The following is a 26,163-nucleotide window of genomic DNA, read 5'->3' as shown; positions in this document are numbered from 1 at the left end:
CCCTCTCCCTCTCCCACAGAGTCCATAAGACTGATCTATACATCGGTGTCTCTCTAAACTGGAAAACCAGCAGACAGGTTTAAATATAGTTTCTAAATACTCAGAAGAGGACACACTTGATACTGGCTTGGAAACCTAAGAAGTTAGAATGTAATGAAGCAAAGATTTTTCAGGTTAGGACTCTCTGCCCAGAAAAGGCAGCTTAGCTAAGGCTGAAGTCAAATGGAATAATATGTAAAGGTTGTTAACGTAGCCCATATCAGTCCAGAGGTGGTCTTGAGTGATCATTAAAATTCCAGAATATAAGGGTTTTATAAGCTCAGACTTTCTAGGTAAGGTGGCCATTGCAAATGCCTTTTGGTGACTTCTTTTAGAAGCATGTACTTAGTGACTCAGCAGTGTCCGACTCTATGCAACCCTATGGACTGCAGCCCACTAGATTCTTCTTTCCATGGAATTTTTCCAGGCAAGAATACTGGAGTGGGCTGCCACTTCCTCCTCCAGGGGATCTTCCTGACCCAGAGATTGAACCTCTGTCTCCTGCACTGGCAGGCGGATTCTTTTATCACTGAACCACCTGAAGCACACCAAGAGCTAAAACCCCATTTGCTTACACTTCAGATATCCACTGGTGACAGTTTGTGGGAGAGTGAGCACTTATTAAATTGGTTTTAAATAGACTGAGTGAATACAGCTACAGAGACGCCTGGAAGTACCCACTAAACACTCCAGGTCATCTTGATGTGTGCTCAAATTTAAGAACCACTGGATTATAGCATAGATACAAGGCTTCCAAATAGCTCCTGAGGTGAAGGCTGGGGAAATGTGACCTGAGTGCTTAAAAGCCTAGGCCAGAAACAAACAACCCAATCAACAAATGGACAGAACATCTAAACAGACATTTCTCCAAGGAAGACATACAGATGGCCAAGAGGCACATGAGAAGACGCTCAACACCGCTAATTATTACAGACATGCAAATCAAAACTACGAGATAATCACCTCACATTGGGCAGAATGGCCATCATCAAAAAGTCTACAAACAATAAATGATACAGAGGGTATGAAGAAAATGGAACCCTCCTACACCATTGGTGGCAATGTAAATTGGTACAGTTACTATGGAGAACAGTATGGAGAGTCCTTAAGGAACTAAAAATAGAGTTACCATATGACCCAGCAATCCCACTCTCCTGGGAATATATCCAGAGAAAAACATGGTTCAAAAGGAGACATGCACCCCAATGTTCATTTCATCACTGTTTACAGTAGCCAAAGCATGGAAGCAATCTAAATGTCTATCAATAAATGAATGGATAAAGAAGATGTGGTACATAAATAGGTACATATATACAATGGAATACTACTCAGCTATAAAAAAAAGAAATAATGCCATTTGGAGGAACATGGATGGACTTGGAGATTACATACAAATATCAGACACAGAAAGACAAATATCATATTACATCAACTTACATGCAGAAGCTGAAAAAAATGATATGAATGATTTTGTTTACAAAACAGAAACAGACTCACAGACTTAGAGAAGGAACTTGGGGGTTACTGGAGGGGAAGGGTGGTAGAGGAAGGGATAGATTAGGATTTTGGGATTGACACATACATATTGCTATATTTAAAACAGATAACCAACAAGGACCTACTGGATAGCACAGAGAACTCTGCTCAGTACTCCATAATAACCTAAATGGGAAAAGAATTTGAAAAAAAAACAGATACATGTGTATGTATAACTGTATAACTTTGCTGAACACTTGAAACTAACCCAACATTGTTAATCAACTAATTCCAATATAAAATAAAAATCAAAAAATTGTAACAATGAATAATAACAACAAAAAAGTCTAGGCTAGGAACCATTCTTGCTTCCATTCTCCTGCTGAACTACAAATTATGGTCACCAAGTTCTGGATATTTTATCATTTTTTTATAATAGATTTTTAATGAGGTATAACACATATATAGTACTGCATATGTCTCAAGTATACAGAGACATCTGTATATGAGTGTAAGATAAGGAAACCAAAAGCTGTTGGTGTTGTTTTCCAGAAAAGTTTCAGAGGTATTCTACTCTTCTCCTTTTTTAAATCATTAACATGCAAACATATTTTTAAAACTGAAAATTAATATTTAATTTTCACAGATGAATTGAGAATTCTCTTTATGAATAAAAAAGGAACACTCAAGCACAACCTGAGTCTTCTTTAATTTGTGTATTTAACATGATATAATTTTTCAAAGTGGGTGGGTAATCTTCATCTTCTTGAAGCCAAATTAATAACCTCGTGGAAGATTAAAAATGCATAATTATTGACATTTAGTGAGATTGCTAAAGTTTTTTTTTATCCTTATCAACAAATAAATGTATCTGTTGAAATCAGAGAAAACAGTAGCTTCCCTGAACCAAAACATTTCTAACAGTTAGATATCTTTTGCAAGAAACCCAGGAAAGGTATGATTGATTTCTTTCTTGGATTAAACTGAGTGTGCTAAATGAAAAACAAACTAGGTACAGACGTAGAGTATATTGAGATTAATTTTATTCTCATGTGTATCATTTCCTTAGCTGCTTGGACTAATAGTAATTTGTTTCCAGAGAAGTATGTGTCAGAATAACTAAGTCAATCGACACAGTTCAATAAACTTTTACCAAATATGTATTTTGAAATTGGATAAATGTTTCTAATAAACAAAATGGCTAGCATTTGTATTAATAATGACTTTCTATATAAATAACATAAAATGTATTCATTCATTCAACCAAGACAAATCAGACACTGTGCTAGATTCTGGGACATTCAAAAATAAAGAAAACAAGTCTCTCATCTGGAACTCCAATCTGGTGGGAAAGACACAAGGAAGTAATAATTATCATACATATGAGACAGTGGGGCTCCAACAGAGGTATGAACAAAATGCTATGCAAACATGGGTTTTTCCTATTAATCAACCTAAGATACCACAACATAGTTCATTATCACAAAAAAACCCAAAACCATAATAAATAATACATGAAAATGGTTAATCTTTGGGTCAGTAATAGTAGCAATGACTACTTACATGTTACGGCTGTTGAGATTTACAAAACATTTAGGTAAGTTAATATCACATGTAAGTATATGTACTTTACAGTAGATAGGCCAATTTTGTTCCTTAATACCTTTTTTGTTATTTAATATCTTTATCCATGGTGTTTGTGAGCACTTTAAGAGCAGGAATCATGTCTTTCATCTTCGCATTCCAAGGCCTAGCACAGTGCCTGTCACACAGTAAGTTTTTAACATGTGTTGAACGTATGCATGCATGCACATATATATGAATATCAATGTTACATAAGTAGCACTTTTGAGTTCACAGATAACAGAATTAAGACAGACAATACTTGAAAAGAATATTTGGTATCCAAAATATCAGAGAACTTCACTAAACAAAGGCATGTGAAGTTTAAGAGGGCTCAGTATTGACAGTACTTATTTATAGCAGACATATTATTCATTTTTTAATATTCTCTCTAGATGATGCTGTTAAAGTGCTACACTTAATATGCCAGCAAATTTGGAAAACTCAGCAGTGGCCACAGGACTGGAAAAGGTCAGTTTTCATTCCAATCCCAAAGAAAGGCAATGCCAAAGAATGTTAAAACTACCATACAATTGCCATCATTTTACATGCTAGTACAGTAGTGCTCAAAATTCTCCAAGGTAGGCTTCAAACAATACGTGAACTGAGAGCTCCCAGATGTTCAAGACAGACTTAGAAAAGGCAAAGGAACCAGAGATCAAATTGCCAACACTTGCTGGATCATAGAAAAAGTAAGAGAATTCCAGAAAAATATCTACTTCTGCTTCACTGACTATGCTAAAGCCTTTGACTGTGTGGAATACAACAAACTGTGGAACATTCTTAAAAAGATGGGGATACCAGACCACCTGACCTGCCTCCTGAGAAACCTATATGCAGGTCAAGAAGCAACAGTTAGAACCAGACATGGAACAAGGGACTGGTTCCAAATTGGGAAAGGAGTACATCAAGGCTGTATATTGTCACCCTGCTTATTTAACTTCTATGCAGAGTACATCATGCGAAATGCCGGGCTGGAGGAAGCACAAGCTGGAATCAAGACTGCCGGGAGAAATATCAATAACCTCAGATATGTAAATGACACCATCCTAATGTCACAAAGCAAAGAGGAAATGAAGAGTCTCTTGATGAAAGTGAAAGAGGAAAGTGAAAAAACTGGCTTAAAACTCAACATTCAAAAAACTAAGATCATGGCAACTGGTCCCATGACTTCATGGCAAATAGATGGGGAAACAATGGAAACAATGACCAACTTTCTTTTCTTGGACTCCAAAATCACCGGAGATGGTGACTGCAGCCATGAAATTAAAAGACGCCTGCTCCTTGGAAGAAAAGCTATGACCAACCCACACAGCATATTAAAAAGCAGAGACATTTCTTTGCCCACAAAGGTCTATATAGTCAAAACTATGGTTTTTCCAGTAGTCGTGTTTGGATGTGAGAGTTGGATCATAAAGAAGGCTGAGCATCGAAGAACTGATGCTTTTGAACTGTGGTGTTGGAGAAGACTCTTGAGAGTCCCTTGAACTGCAAGATCAAACCAGCCAATCCTAAAGGAAATCAGTCCTGAATATTCATTGGAAGGACTGATGCTGAAGCTGAAGCTCCAATACTTTGGCCACCTGATGCAAAGAGCTGATTCGTTAGAAAAGACCCTCAAGCTGGGAAAGATTGAAGACAGGAGGAGAAGGGGATGACAGAGGATGAGATGATTGGATGGTATCACTGACTCGATGGACAAGAGTTTGAGCAAGCTCTGGGAGTTGGTGAAGGATAGGGAAGCCTGGAGTGCTGCAGTCCATGGGGTTGCAAAGAATCAGACACGACTGAGCAACTGAACAACTACTAGGTATATAAACATGATACAGAGCAGATACTTGGCAACTGCTTATTGAATGAACATTTCTACTTCCACAATATATCTCCTGGATCCAACTCTTCCTCTCTCTTGGCCTGAACTATAATAGCTTTTATGTACCTCCATTCTTATCCTTTTCCAAAGTAGCTGCTAATGACTTGCGAGGAATTTGTACTCAGGTTTTCAGGGTTTGCTTTTCAAGTTCCATCTACTGCTAACACTAAAGTCCACTTGGGTTTTTCCATCTTTCTAAGAATCCTGCTTCCTGCTAGGGTTGCATTCTTTTACATTCCAATTTGGAAAATGCCTTAAAGGAAAAGCCAGGATGAATGTGGAGCTAATTTTATAAGCTTCCCTTCTCCGAATGATCCTGCCTGTGCTGACTGTTTCCAGTGTCTTCAAACAATATATCTATTAAGTTTTCAGATGTTTTTGGCAGATGAGCTGTTCAAAAATAGGGGTTCATGGTGAGAACTTATGCTTAGTCACGAAAGTCTCTGGTTGGTAGCTCTTTACTATGATTTCTTTTTTTATATTTTTAAATATTTCTTTTTTATGTATCTTTAAATATTCCATCAAATATTCCATCTGGTTACTTTATACTGTGTTTTTAATGTTTTTGATAGAAACTTGTTTATTGTTTCTGCTGACTCTCCTTGACGGTATATTGCTTCCTTATGTGTTTGGTGATTTTTCACTGTGAGATCATATTTGGTTTATTTTAATATATATGGGCAGGAGGAGAAGGGGATGACAGAGGATGAGATGGTTGGATAGCATCACTGACTCAACGGACATGAGTTTGAGTAAACTCCAGGAGTTGGTGATAGACAGGGAGGCCTGGCATGCTGCAGTCTATAGGGTTGCAAAGAGTTGGACACGACTGAGTAACTGAACTGAGCTGAATACATATGGGAAGTTTAAGGTGAAGCTATTTTCTCTAAAGAGAATTTGTGTCTGTGTCTGCTGAAAGGTAGGTTGGGCTACAGACCTGGGACATCTCCAACCACTTTTGAAAATTATTTCTAGATCCTCCACCATCTTATTCCTGCTTGAACTATACTATCTCTGATTCTAAATAATGGTGCTTTTGCATGACACACAAAACCAAACACAATACCCAGGTTTGATGTGGGCAGAGTATTAAAGAATGATTATCACCCTTGTTCTGGAAATTCTACTAATACCAGTATAACTTAATTAGCATTCTGCTAATACTAGTATAACTTAAAGATGTATTATGGCTTTTGGCAAACACACAAAAACACACAGCAACACAGAGACAGGGGAAATGCATAATTATCAGATAGCTGCGAGACCGTGAAAGTTGTTATTTATAAAATCAGTTATGTAAACCGTGACATGTAAATCATAGTTCTATTTATTCTTTGACACTAAAGAAATCACTACCAAAAAAATAAAGGAGAAACAAAAAGCAAATGGAAACAATGTGCTGCATCTCACTGAGAGACTTAACAATTCACACGACTGGGTGTGCCCTCCCCTTTCAACTTTCTTCACATTATACCTCTACAAAAATGTCATATGATTGGATCATCAACTTAACTTTTTCTCGCATGATCCATTTAATGTGCAATTAGTTTCCCCTAACTTACATTTTTGAAGTTAAGTTTTAAACCTAAATGAATCACAATGAAAAAAAAAATCTAAAGTGTATTAAATTCTTAATACTGGGGCTATTCCCAATCTGAAATGTTTACTTTTTTATGATAACAAGTTAAATAGAGTTACCCTTCCTGACTGAATACTTTTAACAGCTGACAAGCTTAGGTGAAAGGTTATAGATACCTCAGCAGTAGTTAAAAGAGAGATTGAAAATGAGGGAGAATTCTTTTAAATTACTGTAATGAAAAGCAAATTCAAGAGCAATAACTTTGGAAATAACCTGACAGACCCATTGATAAGAGCATATAACTAGCATATTCAGAAGTACATCTTAATGTCAATCTTTTTTTATGCTTTCAACTAATGAAAAGGTATTTTTCTAACCCCTCAATTAATCAGCTATATCTGGTTCACATTTTTTAATGGGAAATAACTAATAGTTTCTCCTGGATCTAACTAATTTTCATTGCTTTTTGTTCCAAAAATACGTATCTAAAATAACAAAGAGAAAAATACCAGGCACCAGAAATACATTTCATAGACCAAAATTTCATGGTGAGAAAAACTGTTTTCAGGTAAATAAAATCTTCAAATAAGTTTAGAAGCTTCCCATTTAAAAAAAATTTTTTGATATGCTTAATCCTAAAAAAACTGAGCTCTTAACAAGCCTTTAAAAATTTGAAATAATTTATACTAGCAATATAGTTTTAGATTTTAAAAAAATTGAAAATATATTTCAGAAAATAAATTTCTTTTATGCTTCTAACGCCACATATTTTACAAGATTACAGCTTTTTATTGTAAAAGTAACACTAAGGAAAACATTTTAAACAATGAGAAGTACTAAATTCATATATAGTCCCATTATTTCAATCCAAACACTACTGACAATTATTATTTTTTGGCTGTGCTTCATGTGTATGGCTTCTGGGATCTTAGTTTCTGCTGCTGCTGCTAAGTCGCTTCAGTCGTGTTCGACTCTGTGCGACCCCATAGACGGCAGCCCACCAGGCTCCGCCGTCCCTGGGATTCTCCAGGCAAGAACTGGAGTGGGTTGCCATTTCCTTCTCCAAAGCATGAAAGTGAAAAGTGAAAGTGAAGTTGCTCAGTTGTGTCCGACTCCTAGCAACTCCATGGACTGCAGCTAGTTCCTGACCAAGGATCAAACCCATGCTCCCTGAAATGGAGGTTCAGAGTCCCAGCCACTGAACCTCCAGGAAATTCCCAAACCCAGCCACTACTGACAATTTAGTGTGTGTTAGTTTTCTTTCTTTCTTTGCCTTTTCCAATGCATAAACTGACTTGTAATATAGTTTAATATAGTCCAATCATACTATCCATATAATTTTATTTCCTTTTCCCCAGCTTAATCTTAGATAAGAAAATAAACTTCATTGCTTGAAGAACTTGAATAAGTGATGGTTATCTGTGCTTACTCTCTGCAGTTTAAAGACTGCATTTTTTGAGAAAACATATGAAAATAAAGTTATAAACCTGAGATTTCTTTACTATCTGTCCATTGCACAGTTCCACTAATCAATTTAAACATACCACAAAGACGGTTTACTCTTCACAGTAATTTGACTTCTCACCTTTTGAGCTGCAAGATGGAGGGCAGTTCTCTGGCTATGGTCAGTTTTATTAACATCTGCTCCTGCCTTCAGCAGAGTATCTGCACAATCCAGTCTGTCAGCCAACACACAATACATAAGTGGTGTTCTCCCAAATTGATCTTCTTTGTCTTTAAGGGCAGAGTTCCCTGTGAGGATAAGAAACAAATAGTGATATTTGATAATTATTTTTGTTATCACTAATATAACTAGGAACTATATTTACTAGCTGTTTCTCATCAAGTACTCGGGTAAATGCATTAAATATACTACCTCAGTTTTACTCACCCTATGAGAGGAATAGTCATAGTCATAGTCATAAGTCGCTCAGTCGTGTCCAACTCTTTGCGACCCCATGGACTGTAACCCACCAGGCTCCTCCGTCCATGGCATTTTCCAGGCAAGAATACTGGAGTGGGTTACCATTTCCTTCTCCAGGAGATCTTCCCAACCCAGGGACTGAACCCCCATACCTATATTACAGGAAATTGAGACTCAGAGAAGTTGGGTAACTTTTTCACCTTACACTGAAAGTAGATGGTGAAGCTAAAATTCAAACTGAGTGTTGACTTTAAGCAGTATGTTCTTAACTACTATGTTATACTAAATTAACATTTTGAGATATGAGGTTATTTTTTTCCTCCCTTACTCTTTGTCAAAAACAAAAAAATTTAATGTAGACCATACACTAGGCATTGTGGTATGTTTCTGAGAACTACAAAAATGAGTCATGATTGACTTCCTATTCTAGACAATAAGGAACAAGCACATAATACCATGATCCTCCTGCTAATTAAAACTAAACACTCCAGGAAAAGTAAATGAAAGGTGGTGAAAGGAAGGCAAATTGGTTAGAGAACAATGCAACTCCAGGAACAATCCGGTGTTGAGTTCTCAAATTTGGAGGTTTTTTGCCTCCTATATATAGAGACAGCCTGGGTGCTAAAGTAGCCAGAACACCAGAAACACCAAGAGGTACATTCACAAAATTCCTCAAGAAGCCTGTTCTCTCCAGTCAAAACATCAGGACAACAGTAGCTCAGCAGCACTGAAATCTTTTGACTAACTTCTTCTATTCAAAGCACATGTGACACAAACTGTACCTCTTTTCCTTTCCATCTGATACTGCAGAGACTGTGGGGAAGGAGCCCTATGCAGCATTATGCCCTGAATCAGGCAAAGGAGAGCAATGAGGTATTACCTTATCTGTTCTCAACTAGACAGTGGAGAAAAGAAAGGAGGAAGCTAGAGAAAGCAATTCTTTATATCAGTGCATAATGGATAACTTTTAGCAGACCATGTATGGAACTGACCAAAGTTAAAATAGAAAAAACTTTGAGAATTGAACTCTTAGTAGAATACTGCCCAGGTTCTAAATTGGCCAGGGTATTACAAAAGTGGGGCAGACCAGACAATAACTTGCAAGAGCTTTGAAAAAGTTTGACATTTGAACCACAGTCCACAAAATTGGAATAAAATGTTCATTCTAACCTAAACAGATTATCAGTTTACTAAAACAGGAGATTTAAATAGGATCCAGTCATTACCATAATACACCAAATGTTCAAGATATAATCCAAAATTACTAGACAAACCAAACATCAGGAAAATATTAAATAAGATAATAAACAGGCACCAAAATTGTGATGGAACAGATATCAGAATTAGCTGACAAAGATTTTAAAGCAATTGTCATAAAAAGTCTGATAAGCAACTATGAATGCTCTTGAAGCAAATGGAAAAATCCAAAGCCTCAGCAATGAGAGTAAACATAAAGATGAACTCGGCGGGACTTCTCTGGAGGTCCAGTGGTTAAGAAGCCATCTGCTAATGCAGGGGACACAGGTTCAACCCCTGGTCCAGGAAAATCCCACAGGCTGTGGGGCAACTAAGCCCGTGCACCACTAGGTCCACACTCTGGAGCCAGCACGCTGCAACTACCAGAGCCCATGTGCCATGGAGCCTACGCTGTGTAACAGGAAAAGCCACTGTAATAAGAAGCCTGTGCACCACAGCTAGAGAAAACCTACATGCAGCAACGAAGATCCAGTGCAGTCAAAAAAACAAAAGAAATTAAAAAAATTTAAAAAGCGATGAATCCAATGAAAATATCACAATAATAACATTTTTAAAATAAGTAAAAAACCAAATAACCAAAATAAAAACCACATTAAATAGGCACAATACCAGAATGGAAATGACAAAAGAAAGAATCACAGAACTTAATGACAGACCAACAGAAATTATTCAGTCTGAACAACTGATAGAAAAGATAGAAAGAGAAAGAATCAACAGAATCTCGGGGCTCTGTGGGACAATAACAAAGTTTCTACCATTCATATCATCAGAGCCCCAGAAAGAGAGGAAAAAGAGAGGCTAAAAACATATTTGAAGGAATAATGACTAGAAATGGCCCAAATCTAGTGAAAGACACAGACCTACAAATTTAAATAGTTGAGCAAAGCTCAACAAAATAAACCCAAAGAAATCCATACTGAGTCAGTCAAAATCAAATTTCTGAAGACTAAATTCAAATTATAGCGTATTTCTCATAAGAAACTATGGAAGCCAGAGGTAATGGCACAACATTTTGCAAGTGTTGAGGGGGAGGAAAAAGAACTGTCAACCCAGAATTCTACATCAAGTGCTTGCATAGACCGGGAGTGAAAAGAAAGAGAAGTGTTTGAGGATAGCTAAAGGATTTAGCAGTTATAGGGGGTACAATGAAATTGTTCTAAAATCAATTGTTGTGATGTTTGTACAATACAACTCTGAATATGAAAAAAACTATTGAATTGCACATTTTAAATTGGTATGTATGCTGATATGGTGGATCTCAATACTTTCCATTACGTACACATTAAAATGAAATGTCAAAAACATTCAAGAAATGTAGAGGAAGACAGGAATGGGAAAAAAAGAGGAATGAAAAACAGAAAACAATGCATAATAAGTTGGAAACATTAATGATTATATTATAGGTAAATGGGGCTTGCCTAGTGATGCAGCAATAAAGAATCTGCCTGCTATGCAGGAGATGCAGGTTCAATCCCTGGATTGGGAAAATCCCCTGGAGGAGGAAATAGTATTCTTGCTGGAGACATCCCATGGACAGAGGAGCCTGGCAGGCTACAGTCCATAGCATTGCAAAGAGTCGGACATGACTGAGTGACTGAACACATATACATTCATATAGGTAAATGGTATAAGCACACCAGTAAAAAGATTTTTTAAAAAAAGAGAGAGGACTGAACTACATGCTTGTGGGTTGTCTATTTTATATATAGTACTGTATATATTTTAATCCCAAACTCCTAATTTATCCCTCCCTGATCAACTGGTTTCTGATAAAGGTGTAAAGGCAAACCAATAGATAATTTTTTAAACAAATGGTACTAAAAATATTGGACATCCACATATAAAAACAAAACAAAAAAAAACAAAAATCTACACTTTTTACCATATACAAAATTATCTAAAAATCAGTAATAAATGTAAATGTAAAATCGCTATAAATAGGTAAACCTTAGTTCAGTCGCTCAGTCGTGTCCGACTCTTTGCGACCCCATGAATCGCAGCACGCCAGGCCTCCCTGTCCATCACCAACTCCCAGAGTTCACTCAGACTCACATCCATCGAGTCAGTGATGCTATCCAGCCATCTCATCCTCTGTTGTCCCTTTCTCCTCCTGCCCCCTATCCCTCCCAGCATCAGAGTCTTTTCCAATGAGTCAACTCTTCGCATGAGGTGGCCAAAGTACTGGAATTTCAGCTTTAGCATCATTCCTTACAAAGAAATCCCAGGGCTGATCTCCATCAGAATGGACTGTTTGGATCTCCTTGCAGTCCAAGGGACTCTCAAGAGTCTTCTCCAACACCACAGTTCAAAACATTCAATTCTTCAGCGCTCAGCCTTCTTCACAGTCCAACTCTCACATCCATACGTGACCACAGGAAAAACCATAGCCTTGACTAGACGGACATTTGTTGGCAAAGTAATGTCTCTGCTTTTGAATATGCTATCTAGGTTGGTCATAACTTTCCTTCCAAGGAGTAAGCGTCTTTTAATCTCATGGCTGCAGTCACCATCTGCAGTGATTTTGGAGCCCAAAAAATAAAGTTTGACACTGTTTCCACTGTGTCCCCATCTATTTCCCATGAAGTGATGGGACCGGATGCCATGATCTTCGTTTTCTGAATGTTGGGCTTTAAGCCAACTTTTTCACTCTCCACTTTCACTTTCATCAAGAGGCTTTTTAGTTCCTCTTCACTTTCTGCCATAACTGTGGTGTCATCTGTATATCTGAGGTTATTGATATTTCTCCTGGCAATCTTGATTCCAGCTTGTGCTTCTGTGCAAAAAAGATTTTCACGACCCAGATAATCACAACTGTGTGATCACTGACCTAGAGCCAGACATCCTGGAATGTGAAGTCAAATGGGCCTTAGAACGCATCACTGTGAACAAAGCTAGTGGAGGTGATGGAATTCCAGTTGAGCTCTTTCAAATCCTGAAAGATGATGCTATTAAAGTGCTTCACTCAATATGCCAGCAAATTTGGAAAACTCAGCAGTGGTCACAGGACTGGAAAAGGTCAGTTTTCATTCCAATCCCAAAGAAAGGCAATGCCAAAGAATGCTCAAACTACCGCACAATTGCACTCATCTCACACGCTAGTAAAATAATGCTCAAAATTCTCCAAGCCAGGCTTCAGCAATATGTGAACCGTGAACTTCCTGATGTTCAAGCTGGTTTTAGAAAAGGCAGAGGAACCAGAGATCAAATTGCCAACATCCGCTGGATCATGGAAAAAGCAAGAGAGTTCCAGAAAAACATCTATTTCTGCTTTATTGACTATGCCAAAGCCTTTGACTGTGTGGATCACAAGAAACTGTGGAAAATTCTGAAAGAAATGGGAATACCAGACCACCTGACCTGCCTCTTGAGAAATTTGTATGCAGGTCAGGAAGCAACAGTTAAAACTGGACATGGAACAACAGACTGGTTCCAAATAGGAAAAGGAGTACGTCAAGGCTGTATACTGTCACCCTGCTTATTTAACTTATATATGCAGAGAGTAGGAGAAGGCAATGGCAAGCCACTCCAGTACTCTTGCCTGGAAAATCCCATGGATGGGGGAGCCTGGTGGGCTGCAGTCCATGGGGTTGCTGCAGGTCGGACATGACTGAGCGACTTCACTTTCACTTTTCACTTTCACACAATGGAGAAGGAAATGGCAACCCACGCCAGTGTTCTTGCCTGAAGAATCCCAGGGATGGCAGAGCCTGGTGGGCTGCTGTCTATGGGGTTGCGCAGAGTCGGACACGACTGAGGCAACTTAGCAGCATGCAGACAGTAAACCTTTTAGAAGCAAACAAAGGTAAAAGATCTCTGCAACCTTGAGTTAGGTGAAAATTTCTTAGAGATGATACCAAAGAATAGTCCTTTACAAAATCGATAGATTGAATTTCATCCAAACTTAAAATTCTATTTGAAAGACACTGTTAAGAAAATAAAAACACAAGTCACAAAATGTTGGAGAAAATATTTGTAAAACACATATCTGATAAAGCCTTCGATATATCCAGAATAAAGAACTCTTACGTGTGAATAATAAAGCCGATAATGAAATTATAATATGGCCAAACGGTCTGAATAGACATTTCACCAATTAAGCATATGAAAAGACACTCAAAATCATTAATACACAGGAAAGTAACACATTCAAACCACAATGTGATACCACTACACATCTATTAGAAAGGCTAAATGAAAACCAAAACAAATCTGTCAATAGCAAATTCTTGGTGAGGATGTGGAAAAACTAGAACTCAGATTTTGCTGGTGGGATTGGTATCATAAACGTTACAGCCACTATGGAAAACTGTTTGCCAGTTTCATAGTAAGTTAAATATACACTTACTACATGGCCCAATAATTTCATCGAGTGTTTAGTACACAGGAGAAATAAAAGCATGAAGGCTTATGTTCACATAAAAACCTGCATATGGATGTTTATGAAAGCTTCATTTATTAATACTAAATACTGGAAACATCTCAATTGTCCTTCAACTGGAAAATGACAAAAGAAATTGAAGTACATCTATACAAAAGAATACTGCTCAGCAATAAAAAGGAATGAAGTACTAATCTACTCAATAACATGGAAAAATCTCAAATGTATTATGCTAAGTTAAAGAACACAGTCTCAAAGGGTACATATTGTATGATTCATTTACATGGGTTTCTAGAGAAGGTAAAACTATGGGACAGAAGGCAGATGAGTGGTATCCGGGGGCAGCAAGGGGCTGAGATGTGGGGAGAGATTGATGATGAAGGGACATGGGAAAATCTGGGGTGTGATGGACCTGTTCTACATCTTGACTGTGGTGGTAATTGCAGGACCACATGTTTGCTAAAATTAAGTAACTACAGACTGAAAAAGTGTAAAATTGACTGTATTTACTGTATTAAAACTCCATAAACTTTACTTTAAAACAACAAAAAAAGATACCAAAACACTTTAAGTGAAAAACATTTACTTTCGTCACAAATGATCAGATATCCACGTACTGGCTGAGCGTAATCTTATATGAATTGAGCATGAGGGAAGGCAGTTATTTTTAAGGTGTTTTAGCATGAACTGCTAACGGAGGAAGAAAATTGACCACACAAAATATTTGCTTTGGGGAAATACAATTGCTAAAATAAGAAAGAGAACATGTCATGCTTTGGTCTGAGTTATTTTTGCCTGAAAGTAATGCTCAAAATTCTCCAAGCCAGGCTTCAGCAATATGTGAACCGTGAACTTCCTGATCTTCAAGCTGGTTTTAGAAAAGGCAGAGGAACCAGAGATCAAATTGCCAACATCTGCTGGATCATGGAAAAAGCAAGAGAGTTCCAGAAAAACATCTATTTCTGCTTTATTGACTATGCCAAAGCCTTTGACTGTGTGGATCACAAGAAACTGTGGGAAATTCTGAAAGAGATGGGAATACCAGACCACCTGATCTGCCTCTTGAGAGATTTGTATGCAGGTCAGGAAGCAACAGTTAGAACTGGACCTGGAACAACAGACTGGTTCCAAATAGGAAAAGGAGTACGTCAAGGCTGTATATCGTCACCCTGCTTATTTAACTTCTATGCAGAGTACATCATGAGAAACGTTTGACTGGATGAAGCACAAGCTGGAATCAAGATTGCCAGGAGAAATATCAATAACCTCAGATGTGCAGATGACACCACAGTTATGGCAGAAAGTGAAGAGGAACTCAAAAGCCTCTTGATGAAAGTGAAAGTGGAGAGTGAAAAAGTTGGCTTAAAGCTCAGCATTCAGAAAACGAAGATCATGGCATCTGGTCCCATCACTTCATGGGAAATAGATGGGGACACAGTGGAAACAGTGTCAGACTTTATTTTTTGGGGCTCCAAAATCACTGCAGATGGTGACTGTAGCCATGAAATTAAAAGACGCTTACTCCTTGGAAGGAAAGTTATGACCAACCTAGATAGCATATTCAAAAGCAGAGACATTACTTTGCCAACAAAGGTTCGTCTAGTCAAGGCTATGGTTTTTCCTGTGGTCATGTATGGATGTGAGAGTTGGACTGTGAAGAAGGCTGAGCGCCGAAGAATTGATGCTTTTGAACTGTGGTGTTGGAGAAGACTCTTGAGAGTCCCTTGGACTGCAAGGAGATCCAACCAGTCCATCCTAAAGGAGATCAGCCCTGGGATTTCTTTGGAAGGAATGATGCTAAAACTGAAACTCCAGTACTTTGGCCACCTCATGTGAAGAGTTGACTCATTGGAAAATACTCTGATGCTGGGAGGGATAGGGGGCAGGAGGAGAAGGGGACGACAGAGGATGAGATGGCTGGATGGCATCACTGACTCGATGGACGTGAGTCTGAGTGAACTCCGGGAGTTGGTGATGGACAGGGAGGCCTGGCGTGCTGCGATTCATGGGGTCGCAAAGAGTCGGACACGACTGAGTGACTGAACTGAACTGAACTGAAGCTGTTTTAGCTCTAATTATTTCAATATATATTTGAATCTTGGATGTATTGGGACCCAGAAGTACTTCATACCTTTTCCAATAACTCATTTTGCTGATCCATGTTTCCACATATGCTGCTAATAAAGCAAGAAAGGTAACTGCTCTTGAAATTTCAAAGAGCCTTACAAAATACTCGTCTTCCTGGTGGTACAGATAGTAAAGCATCTGCCTACAATGCGGGAGACCTGGGTTTGATCCCTGGGTCGGGAAGATCCCCTGAAGAAGGAAATGGCAACTCACTCCAGTACTCTTGCTTGGAAAATCCCATGGACGGAGAAGCCTGATAGGCTACAGACCACGGGGTCGCAAAGAGTCAGACACGACTGAGTGACTTCACTTCACTCACTACAAAATACTCAGGTCATGTACACTAACTTCTGGAAGTGAAGTGTAAGTCATTCAGTCATGTCTGACTCTTTGCGATCCCATGGACTATAGTCCATGGACTTCTCCAGGCCAAGATGCTGGAGTGGGGATTTTCCCAACTCAGGGATCGAACCCAGGTCTCCCACACTGCAGGCAGATTCTTTACCAGCTGAGCCACCAGGGAAGCCCAACTCCTGGAAGAGGCAGGTTTTTGTTCTGTTTCAGAATCTTGGTTTTGAAGATGGAGGTAAGTTTTGAATTTGACTCAACGTATCTGATAATAGAAACCCCTATGCATAAGTCTTCTGAGTGGTCACTCAGTGCTAGTTATTATTCTCTATACAAAGACCTCCAATATCTAATCCAGAAGATTCCAGAGATTCTATCACTGCATTTATAGATATGGACTCATTTAAACCCAAATTCATTAACAGAACTGAAATGTATTATAGGTAGAGCATGTTCCTTTTATCATTTGAGTTCTTCTAGAATGAAAAATGACACAGAGAATCAGTTCAGTTCAGTTACTCAGTCATGTCTGACTCTTTGTGACCCCATGGACTGCAGCACGCCAGGCCTCCCTGTCCATCACCAACTCTGGAGCTTACTCAAACTCATGTTCATCGAGTTGGTGATGCCATCCAACCATCTTATCCTCTGTTGTCCCTTTCTCCTCCTGCCTTCAATCTTTCCCAGCATCAGGGTCTTTTCAAATGAGTCAGTTCTTCACATCAGGTGCCCAAAGTACTGGAGTTTCAGCTTCAGCATCAGTCCTTCCAATGAATATTCAGGACTGACCTCCTTTAGGATGGACTGGTTGGATCTCCTTGCAGTCCAAGGGACTCTCAAGAGTCTTCTCCAACACCACAGTTTAAAAGCACCAATTCTTTGGTGCTCAGCTTTCTATATAGTCCAACTCTCACATCCATACATGACTACTGGAAAAAGTGCTAGACTCTAGCTTATTGTATTTCATAATTGACAGACACTCTCAATCCACATCTTATTTGTTAGTATTAAGCAAAGACAGTAGTACTTACTGTTAGCAAGATAATGCTAATTCATGTAATAATTTCCTCCTAGAGTAGCATCCTTCCTCAGAAGTTTGAATAAGGGAGAGGATTCAGGACTGGTGGTCATAAGAATGAACGTGAGAAATGGAGGCAATCAGCACACATTGGGGTAATCCTGACTGACTAGATTTCTCGGGGCCAAAGTGGAGTCAGAACCACAGGGTCAACAGGTCACTCTGCATCCCAGGGCAGCTGCTTCACTCTTAGAAAGTCGGCTCTAAGATACAGGGAAACTTCAAGGCTTCTCTTCAACCCATGACATACTTTGGTTTTGTGTCATTGATAGTTATACTTTCCAATAGGGAAGATTTAATTTGGCTGTGTCACCACTATCCAATATGCTGTGCCTATAAGGAACATTTCTGCATCTGAGGCAGCTGAAAGCATGCATCCCTTAGTATGACTAGAAAAAGCAGCCCTTAGCCTCCTCACCTGGGTTCTGTTTTGGGTTGCTTTAAGGGGATAGTGGCTCTATGGCTAGTTTCCAAGTGGTGAGCAGCCCATTAGGTTCTGAGCTTCCTGCTAAATGAGAGTAGCTGAGAAAGGCCTCTTCTTTTATTTAGCTACCCTACTCCTTTCCTTCATTTCCTTGGTTACAACATTCAGCTAATACCTGTCCAGTCTCCACCACAGCTTCTTCTGATGAACAAATGAGATGATTCATTATTTGGAAGTGTTTGGTAACTGTGACATGTTGTACAAATGAAGGGCTTATGATGTAAACTAGTATTCAATGGCAACCCACTCCAGTACTCTTGCCTGGAAAATCCCATGGATGGGGGAGCCTGGTGGACTGCCACCTACGGGGTCCCATAGAGTCGGACACGACTGAAGCGACTTAGCAGCAGCAGTATTCACTGGACAGCAGTCACTTAAATTTGCATTCCTATCAGGGACAGCTAATATAGGATGCAGCTGGCTAGTGTGCTGTGTTGTTTCAATTATTCTGGCAACTGTGGAGGTAGCCTCTAATCCACCACCAACTGTGGCTGGCATTCTGCATGTGCTCAGTCTATACACAGTTCAGGAAGCTGAGCTGGAACCATGACTGGAAACCCACTGCTCTGCTGCAGTCGGTTATTTTAAGGTTAGCTGAAACAGGAGAGTCTCTGTACAGACTGGTACGTGCAGAAGCCAGAGCTCCAACTCCAGCGTTTAGAGGCAATGCCTGTTACATGCAGTGACAGTTGTGCCACTCTACACAATAGCTATGGTGTCATACCGTCCCACACAAGTGAATTCAGCATTCCCTATAGATATCTTATTTGCTTGTTCTAAAATGTCACCTTTGTGTGGCGTCAAAGATGCATTTATCTCCTTTCACCTGCTTTTTACTTCATATCTTTCAGATTGTCACAATCTTGGGAAGACATTTGTGGTGATTTAAAAACTATCTGCTTATTTTTATAGAAGCCACATGGGAACAATGGAAAGAAGATAGGATCCATAATCCAATGACTTGGTTTGAGTTTCAACTGTGTAGTTATTAGCTATGCAACTAAACTGCTTAACTGCTGAGTGTCCTGATATAAAATGAGAATAACAACATGGAAGGGACATATATTTTGAGGGCACCTGAGATTTTACAAAATATTTTTACATATTATCTCATTATCATTGTTGAGCTATCTTAAAATATTATTTACACTCATCGCTATTTTCAAATTATCATAGTTGCTACATCTGCCACTAGATCTTGCTATTTATTTGGTTAAAAAATGAATGTAAGTATATTGCTACATCATAATTTTAAAATACTTTGATAAATGTATTTTGATACAGCTGATTTTCTTTGGATTCTTATTAAGTAATATTTAAGGTCTTAAAAAACATGTTTCTGAGAAGGGGGTTCACAAAGTTCACCAGATTGCCAAAAGAGTTCATGGCACAAAAATGTTCAGAAAAGTCCAAACTAGATAACCAAGAATTTCATGAGTCAAGGTTTAGAACTCAGCAACTTTCTTGTCTTCCTCTTATGTTTGTCTTTCTCTACGTACTCATACACAAGAATGTGCGTGTATAGGTAGATATATCTACCTACACATGGAGGCCCTATAGTTTATTATTTAAAAGCGTGGACTTTACAATCAGTCTTGCAGGCTTCAATCTCAGTTCTGTTCTTTATTAGACAAGTTACTTAATCTCTCCACATCTCCGTATCCTGACCTATAAAATGAGGGAAGTAAGAGTACCCCAAACTCTTGTGTTTTGTTATTAAATGAGTTCACATGTTACAAACCATTTAAGACGGTGCTTATATAACATAACTTTATGAATGTTGGCTAATTGTATTATCATTATTAGCATAGATGCATATGCCTGTAAGTATATTTGTAAACATATACATGTGTAGGCTTCCCTGGTGGCTTGTACGGTAAAGAATCTGCCTGCAATGTAGGAGACACAGGTTTGATCCCTGAGTTGGGAAGATCCCCTGGAGAAGGGAATGGTTATCCACTCCAGTATTCTTGCCTGGAGAATCCTATGGACAGAGGAGCCTGGCAGGCTACAGTCCATGGGGTCACAAAGAGTCAGACATGACTGAGCAACTAACATTTTCACTTTCATATATGTAAACAACCATTTATAAAACCTTTAATGACCATAACATTTAAAGTCAGGGTAAAGGAAAAAGTAACCTGAAATAATGTCACTGCTCTATGACTTATGAGGCTCCCTGCCACACCTAACTACTGTGTTGGGAGATGTTACAAACAAAGAGAAACAACGATTCAGAGAGATTTATGTAAGTTCAGAGCATGGACAGGTCAACAAAAGTTATAGTAGAATCAGAAGTGGTGCTGCCTGGCTACCTTACCACTGCAAATACCCCAAACACTTTTAGCAACGATGCCAGGATCCATCATTACACACAGTGAATATTTACAAATTATTTTGTTTGGTTTTTACAAAGAAAGAAGGATTATTCTTTGTTAGCATTTAGAGATTTTTCTTTTTGAGACATTTCTGAAACTACACAAGATTTGATCATTTTACTGTAAGTCCAACCTGATATAACAAGTTTCTATCTATTGTCTGCCATGTGTGATGCTAGATATTTTACATTCCTTATCTAATTTAACTGTCCCACAGGCACAGTATTATAATCTATAGTTTACAGATGAGGAAAGAGGCTCAAAAGGTTAAGTGGTTTAAGCCAAGGTAATATAATTAATAAATAACAAAGCCAGGGCCGTGGTGGGTCAGTGGCTAAGACTCCATGTTTCCAATGCAGGGGGTCTGGGTTCCATCCTTGGTCAAGGAACTAGATCCCACATGCTGCGATGAGAATTGGGCAACTGAAAGACCCCACATGCCTCAACAAAGAGCAAAGTCCTGCAGCTGCAACTAAGACCCGGTACAGCCAAATAAATAGATTACTTAATTTAAAAAAAAAGACAAGGCCAGAATTAAAATCTCAGGTTTATCTGTCTCTAAAATCTGTATCCTTTTTACTATATTACACTATACAGTATTACAATGAATCAACTAAAATATATTACCCACAATACCTCTGGTATTCAATTAAATTATTTGAGCTTAATGTTAACAGAAAAATCTACAAATCTATAAATGATAGTCATAGCATGAAAGGATTTTACTATGTATGTTTGTTTCTAGGGCCCAGTACTGAGTCCTGATTCATCTGAATCTAGGACGTAATAAGCTATGTTAAAACATTAATCCACTGTATTAGGTTAAACACTAAGAATTGCAACTAAAATGATGTCTCATTCAGGAAAAGCCTCTTCACTCCTCCTCCAGGACAATGGGCAGCACAGAAAGTGTTCGATTTAATTAGCTGTGTATGTAGAAAGAGATGCTCATCTGTTTCCATGGAGTCAAACACATCACGACACACTTCTCCATGGAAACAGAGAAGGGAAAACAGAAAATGCTAAAGTGAATGAATTCATCGAGCAGTTGGTGAGCAAAGATTGAAGGAAAAAAATAATTCATCTGTAGTACTATGTTACTAGTTTACAAAAGAGAAACAGCATGTAATTAAGAGATCATCATTCATGCTACATAAAAGAACATATAAGATACACTGAAATTTAAGATGTATCTTAATACTAAAAAATAACATATTATTTGGTGGGAATATACAAATGTTAGGAAATACCACAGAGCAAAGGTATTACTGTCTTTGAATAGAAGACAAAAATGGCAGAATTCTTAAAAGGTGAACAATATTACAGCTCAAAGTGAGTAATGAGTAAGGGATTCCTTAGACAACACAATAAAATACATAGAACTAACTTATAAATACATTTATCAGTTCTGTATTTGTTTCATATCATGACTGCTTCTTTGTTTTTAAAGAATTTTTTCCTTTGGAGATATAAAATTATAGAAATATTTCAAGTTTTATTAGGTAACACATTAATTTGTATGATTGAGCCTATTTAAGTATTTTTAATTTACCACATACTGCACGCTTTGTTCCCCTTGATAATTATATTTCATGTTAAAATAATGAAAGAGTTACAAAATATGTTTTCTTGAGGAGTTCTGACTTAAAAACTTTTTTCCAATGAAATTTAGCCCTAACTTGTCTCTTAATTCAATTTAACTCAATTCAGATTTAATCTCAGCCCTCTAAATGATTATAGACTTATTGGGAAGAAAGATACTTAAAACAATGATAATAATTTTCATTCACTTCTTCAACAAGCATTTCTCATATGCCTACTATGTGCCAAGCACTGTGCTGGATTTTGTATGTATAACTATGACTTTAACAGACCTAGTCTATACTCATGGAGGCTATTAAATTAGAGAGGAGAGAGACATTAAAATAGTCAAACATACACATACACAGTTATGACCTGAGATAAATTCTATGAAAGAAAACTGAAGAGTTCCAAGAGAGGACACAGTGAACAGACTTCACTGAGATTCAATGGGCAGAGCAGGCTTTTATGAAGTGACCTCAGTGATGAGATCTGAAGGATGAGTAAAGGTCAACCAGACAGAGAATGAGGAGAATAGTATTTTAGGCAAAAGCTTTGAGATGGAAAAGGGCTTACAGATTTAAGAAATGAAAATAAAGCAGGTTTTTCTAGGAAGAGAGTGGTGAAATGTGAGGTTGGAGAGAGAAAGAGGTATAGTTTCAAAATTTTGTTCCAAATACAATGGGAAGCAATTCAAGTGTTTTGAGCTCCAAAGTGATATAACTGAATATACAATTTTTAGTACAAGTAAACATGGAACATTTAGGAGAAAAGTCCAAAAAAGGCAAAACTAAACTATAGAGTGTAAGACATATGACTAGGTGGCAAAACTACAATATAATTATCACATAAACATCAAGACACCATATTATGCCAAGAGGGAAGGAAGAATGAACTGGGGCTTCTGGATGAACAATGTCCTGTTCCCTGACCTAATGTTGACTACATGCACTTCTGCTTCATATTTATTCGTTAAATTGAACATTTAAGTTCTGTGGACTTCTCTATACATATATTTCAAAATAAGAAAGTATATTTTCTTTTCTTTCAGTAAAATATAGATGGAGATAAAGATGTGGGGATAAAGAGTGCAGATGGCTCAAGAAGCTTGGTTTTGGTGACAGAGGTTGATAATTGTCCCCATACCACTCTCTCATTCTTTCTTTCTGGGAACTGAGCACCCTGAGCTTTAGCTAGAGGTGATGCCATTCAGGGAGAGAAAAGTTTTTTTAGGCTCTTTGTCCTAGGCGTGGCTCTAACTCCACCCACTTCCAGGATGACAAATTGCTACCTTGCACACTCTCTTTCCCCCTTCCTGCTGGCCGGGCTCTGACAACAGCGAAAGAATCTGCCTTTGACCCAAAGATGGAAGCCACATGTTGAGAATGGCAAAGTAAAGCCCTAGCAACATCCCTGGATGATTTTGTAAAGCAGAGATGTCTCTCCACCCTAGACTGCCCACTTACCTTTGTTCTATTATGAGAATTAAATATACCTCTATCTTATTTAGGTCACTGTTAAAGCAGTTTAGCCCATGTACTCATTGATTTACACAAAGGAGGGCTGACAAATATGGCAATACCTAGAGGGGGATACCTAGAAGGAGCAGAGAAGGGGTTTTTAAATAATGGAGCTAACAGAGCATGTTTATCTTCAATGTTGATAAAAGAATTTAGAATACAGGAAAAGGTTGATGATGTAGTAATCCGAGGTTAAAAAAATGAAACAAGATCCCTGAGAAGACAGGATGTAGGGAGAAACTATCTTTGACAGAAAGGGATATTTGCTCTGTTTTAGCAGGAAGAGATGGAGAAGGAAATGGCAACCCACTCCAGTATTCTTGCCTGGAGAATCCCAGGGATGGGGGAGCCTGGTGGGCTGCCGTCTATGGGGTCGCACAGAGTCGGACATGACTGAAGTGACTTAGCAGCAGCAGCAGCAGGAAGAAAGAAGAAGATAGGTGAAGCTGTAGGCTGACATAGTTATTGGGCTGAAAGTTGGGAGAGTTCCTATTTAGTGTTTTCACTTTCAGTAAGAAGCATAAAGCATTAGCTAAGAAAGGGAGGGAGGGAGATATGGCAGTAGTCAGAGTTTCAGTAGAGGAAAAAGGTACGGGACAGTCATATGGAGAAATGTAATATGATGAGCAGAGAGTCTTGAGTGCCTTTCTGAAGTGGGGAGGCATGAATTTAAGGTGTTACCAATCTTCCAGACAGGTTAAATTGTTCAGGGCTTGACAGAAGTAGATGGATTAGGTCCATCCAAAGTTGGGATTGCAACAGCCAGGTGTCACAGGTGAGAAGAAAAGGGAGTTCTTCCAAGAGAAGGATTTTCATTATAGACTGTGGAATCAGGGCTGAATAGAAAGGAAAGTAAAAACAGAATAATGACGGTCAAAAGTGGAAAAGATAATGGATTGGAGGACTCCGTGACACTGAAAACTATCATTCTAATTAGTAAATGAGCTGGAACTAAGAGTTTTAGTTGAATGGTGGGTGTCTGAGTGAAAGAGTCAGAGGTGGTAGAAGATGTCAAATTCGAAGAGTAACTGAATGTAGATAGCTGAGGTGAAGTGAGGATCACATCTCTGACAGAGAAGAGAAATCTTTACAGAGAATGTGCTAAGAGAACTTTGTCCTTGAAGATGAGTTGGAGTTTGCTTAGCAGAGAAGAAGGTAAGGGGGTAGAAGGTAAAAAAGGGGAGAGGGAATAGACGTATAGAGGAAACAAAGACAAAATTTATGTCATATTGAGGACTAGAAAAACTAGTCATCAGTTAGGGTGCATGGGTAGAAATTCCTGGAAAAACGAGACATTTAGAGTGAAAATACATTCTAAAGGAATAGGTATGGAGGTTCAAATAGTGTTGACTTTAAAGACTAGGTTGTCAATCACGATGTCACTAAACATTTAGTGGTATGTATTGAGATTATAAATAATGGAGATTTTTATATTATTTATTTCCTTTGGGACTAACAACTTGTGACTATGTAGATTTGTGGTTTTTGCAGTCCTGGAAAATTCTCAGCCACTGTCTTTTTCCTGTTCACTTTATTCTCTAGAACTTCTCTAGAAGTTCTTCTAGAACCTCCATGTTGGACCTTTCTCTCTATATAAGACAGGATGACAACTATCAACTTCAATCAGCTGAATCAGTGATAAGAACATTTAATCAATTTAAAATCATTGAAGTTTAAATCATTTGTAAACATTACTTTGGGAATATATTAAATGTTATATATCATTATCTAATATCTCATTCCAGATCTCTGTTCTTACAGAGATCTCTAATAACAGATGAATTATTAAAGGACAAATTAATTCTCTCAGCACCTTAGAGTACCTATCTAGTTCAGTTCAGTTCAGTTGCTCAAGAGTGTCCGACTCTTTGCGACCCCATGAACCACAGCACACCAGGCCTCCCTGTCCCTCACCAACTGCCAGAGCCCACCCTAACCCATGTCCATTGAGTCAGTGATGCTATCCATCCATCTCATCCTCTGTCATCCCCTTCTCCTCCTGCCCTCAATCTTTCCCAGCATCAGGGTCTTTTCAAATGAGTCAGCTTTTCACATCAGGTGGCCAAAGTATTGGAGTTTCAGCTTCAACATCAGTCCTTCCAATGAACACCCAGGACTGATCTCCTTTAGGACGGACTGGCTGGATCTCCTTGCAGTCCAAGGGACTCTCAAGAGTCTTCTCCAACACCACAGTTCAAAAGCATCAATTCTTCGGCACTCAGCTTTCTTTATAGTTCATCTCTCAAATCCATACATGGCCACTGGAAAAACCATAGCCTTGACTAGATGGATCTAGATTTGATGTCAAATACACAGGTATTTCTCAAGTACTTTTCATCTAATCTAAAAACCACAGTTTTAAGTTTCAGGACTTAATTTCTTTCTTGTCCAAGTCTTGAAACCAAATATAAACAATAATGTATTTCCACTAAAACGTGTGAGTAAACTGCAAATTAAAACAAAATGAACAAATTTCCTTAGGACAAAGAGTTATTTTT

General features: G+C 38.3%; 1 protein-coding gene across 5 annotated transcripts in view; it reads right to left on the bottom strand.

Moving 5' to 3' along the window:
- INVS (inversin) overlaps window positions 1–26,163 on the bottom strand; it is a 135,548-nt gene that overhangs the window by 106,106 nt on the left and 3,279 nt on the right. For all 5 annotated transcript variants that reach the window (XM_070375558.1, XM_070375559.1, XM_005909586.2 and 2 more), the window contains one exon: window positions 8,176–8,342. In XM_070375558.1, coding sequence (XP_070231659.1) covers window positions 8,176–8,342 — 167 coding nt within the window. The remainder of the gene's footprint in view (window positions 1–8,175; window positions 8,343–26,163) is intronic.

This window comes from Bos mutus, chromosome 8, assembly GCF_027580195.1.
Source record: "Bos mutus isolate GX-2022 chromosome 8, NWIPB_WYAK_1.1, whole genome shotgun sequence".
Taxonomy (NCBI): Eukaryota; Metazoa; Chordata; class Mammalia; order Artiodactyla; family Bovidae; genus Bos; species Bos mutus.
Note: the sequence above shows the minus strand (reverse complement) of the source record. Positions and strands in the feature narration are given on the sequence as shown.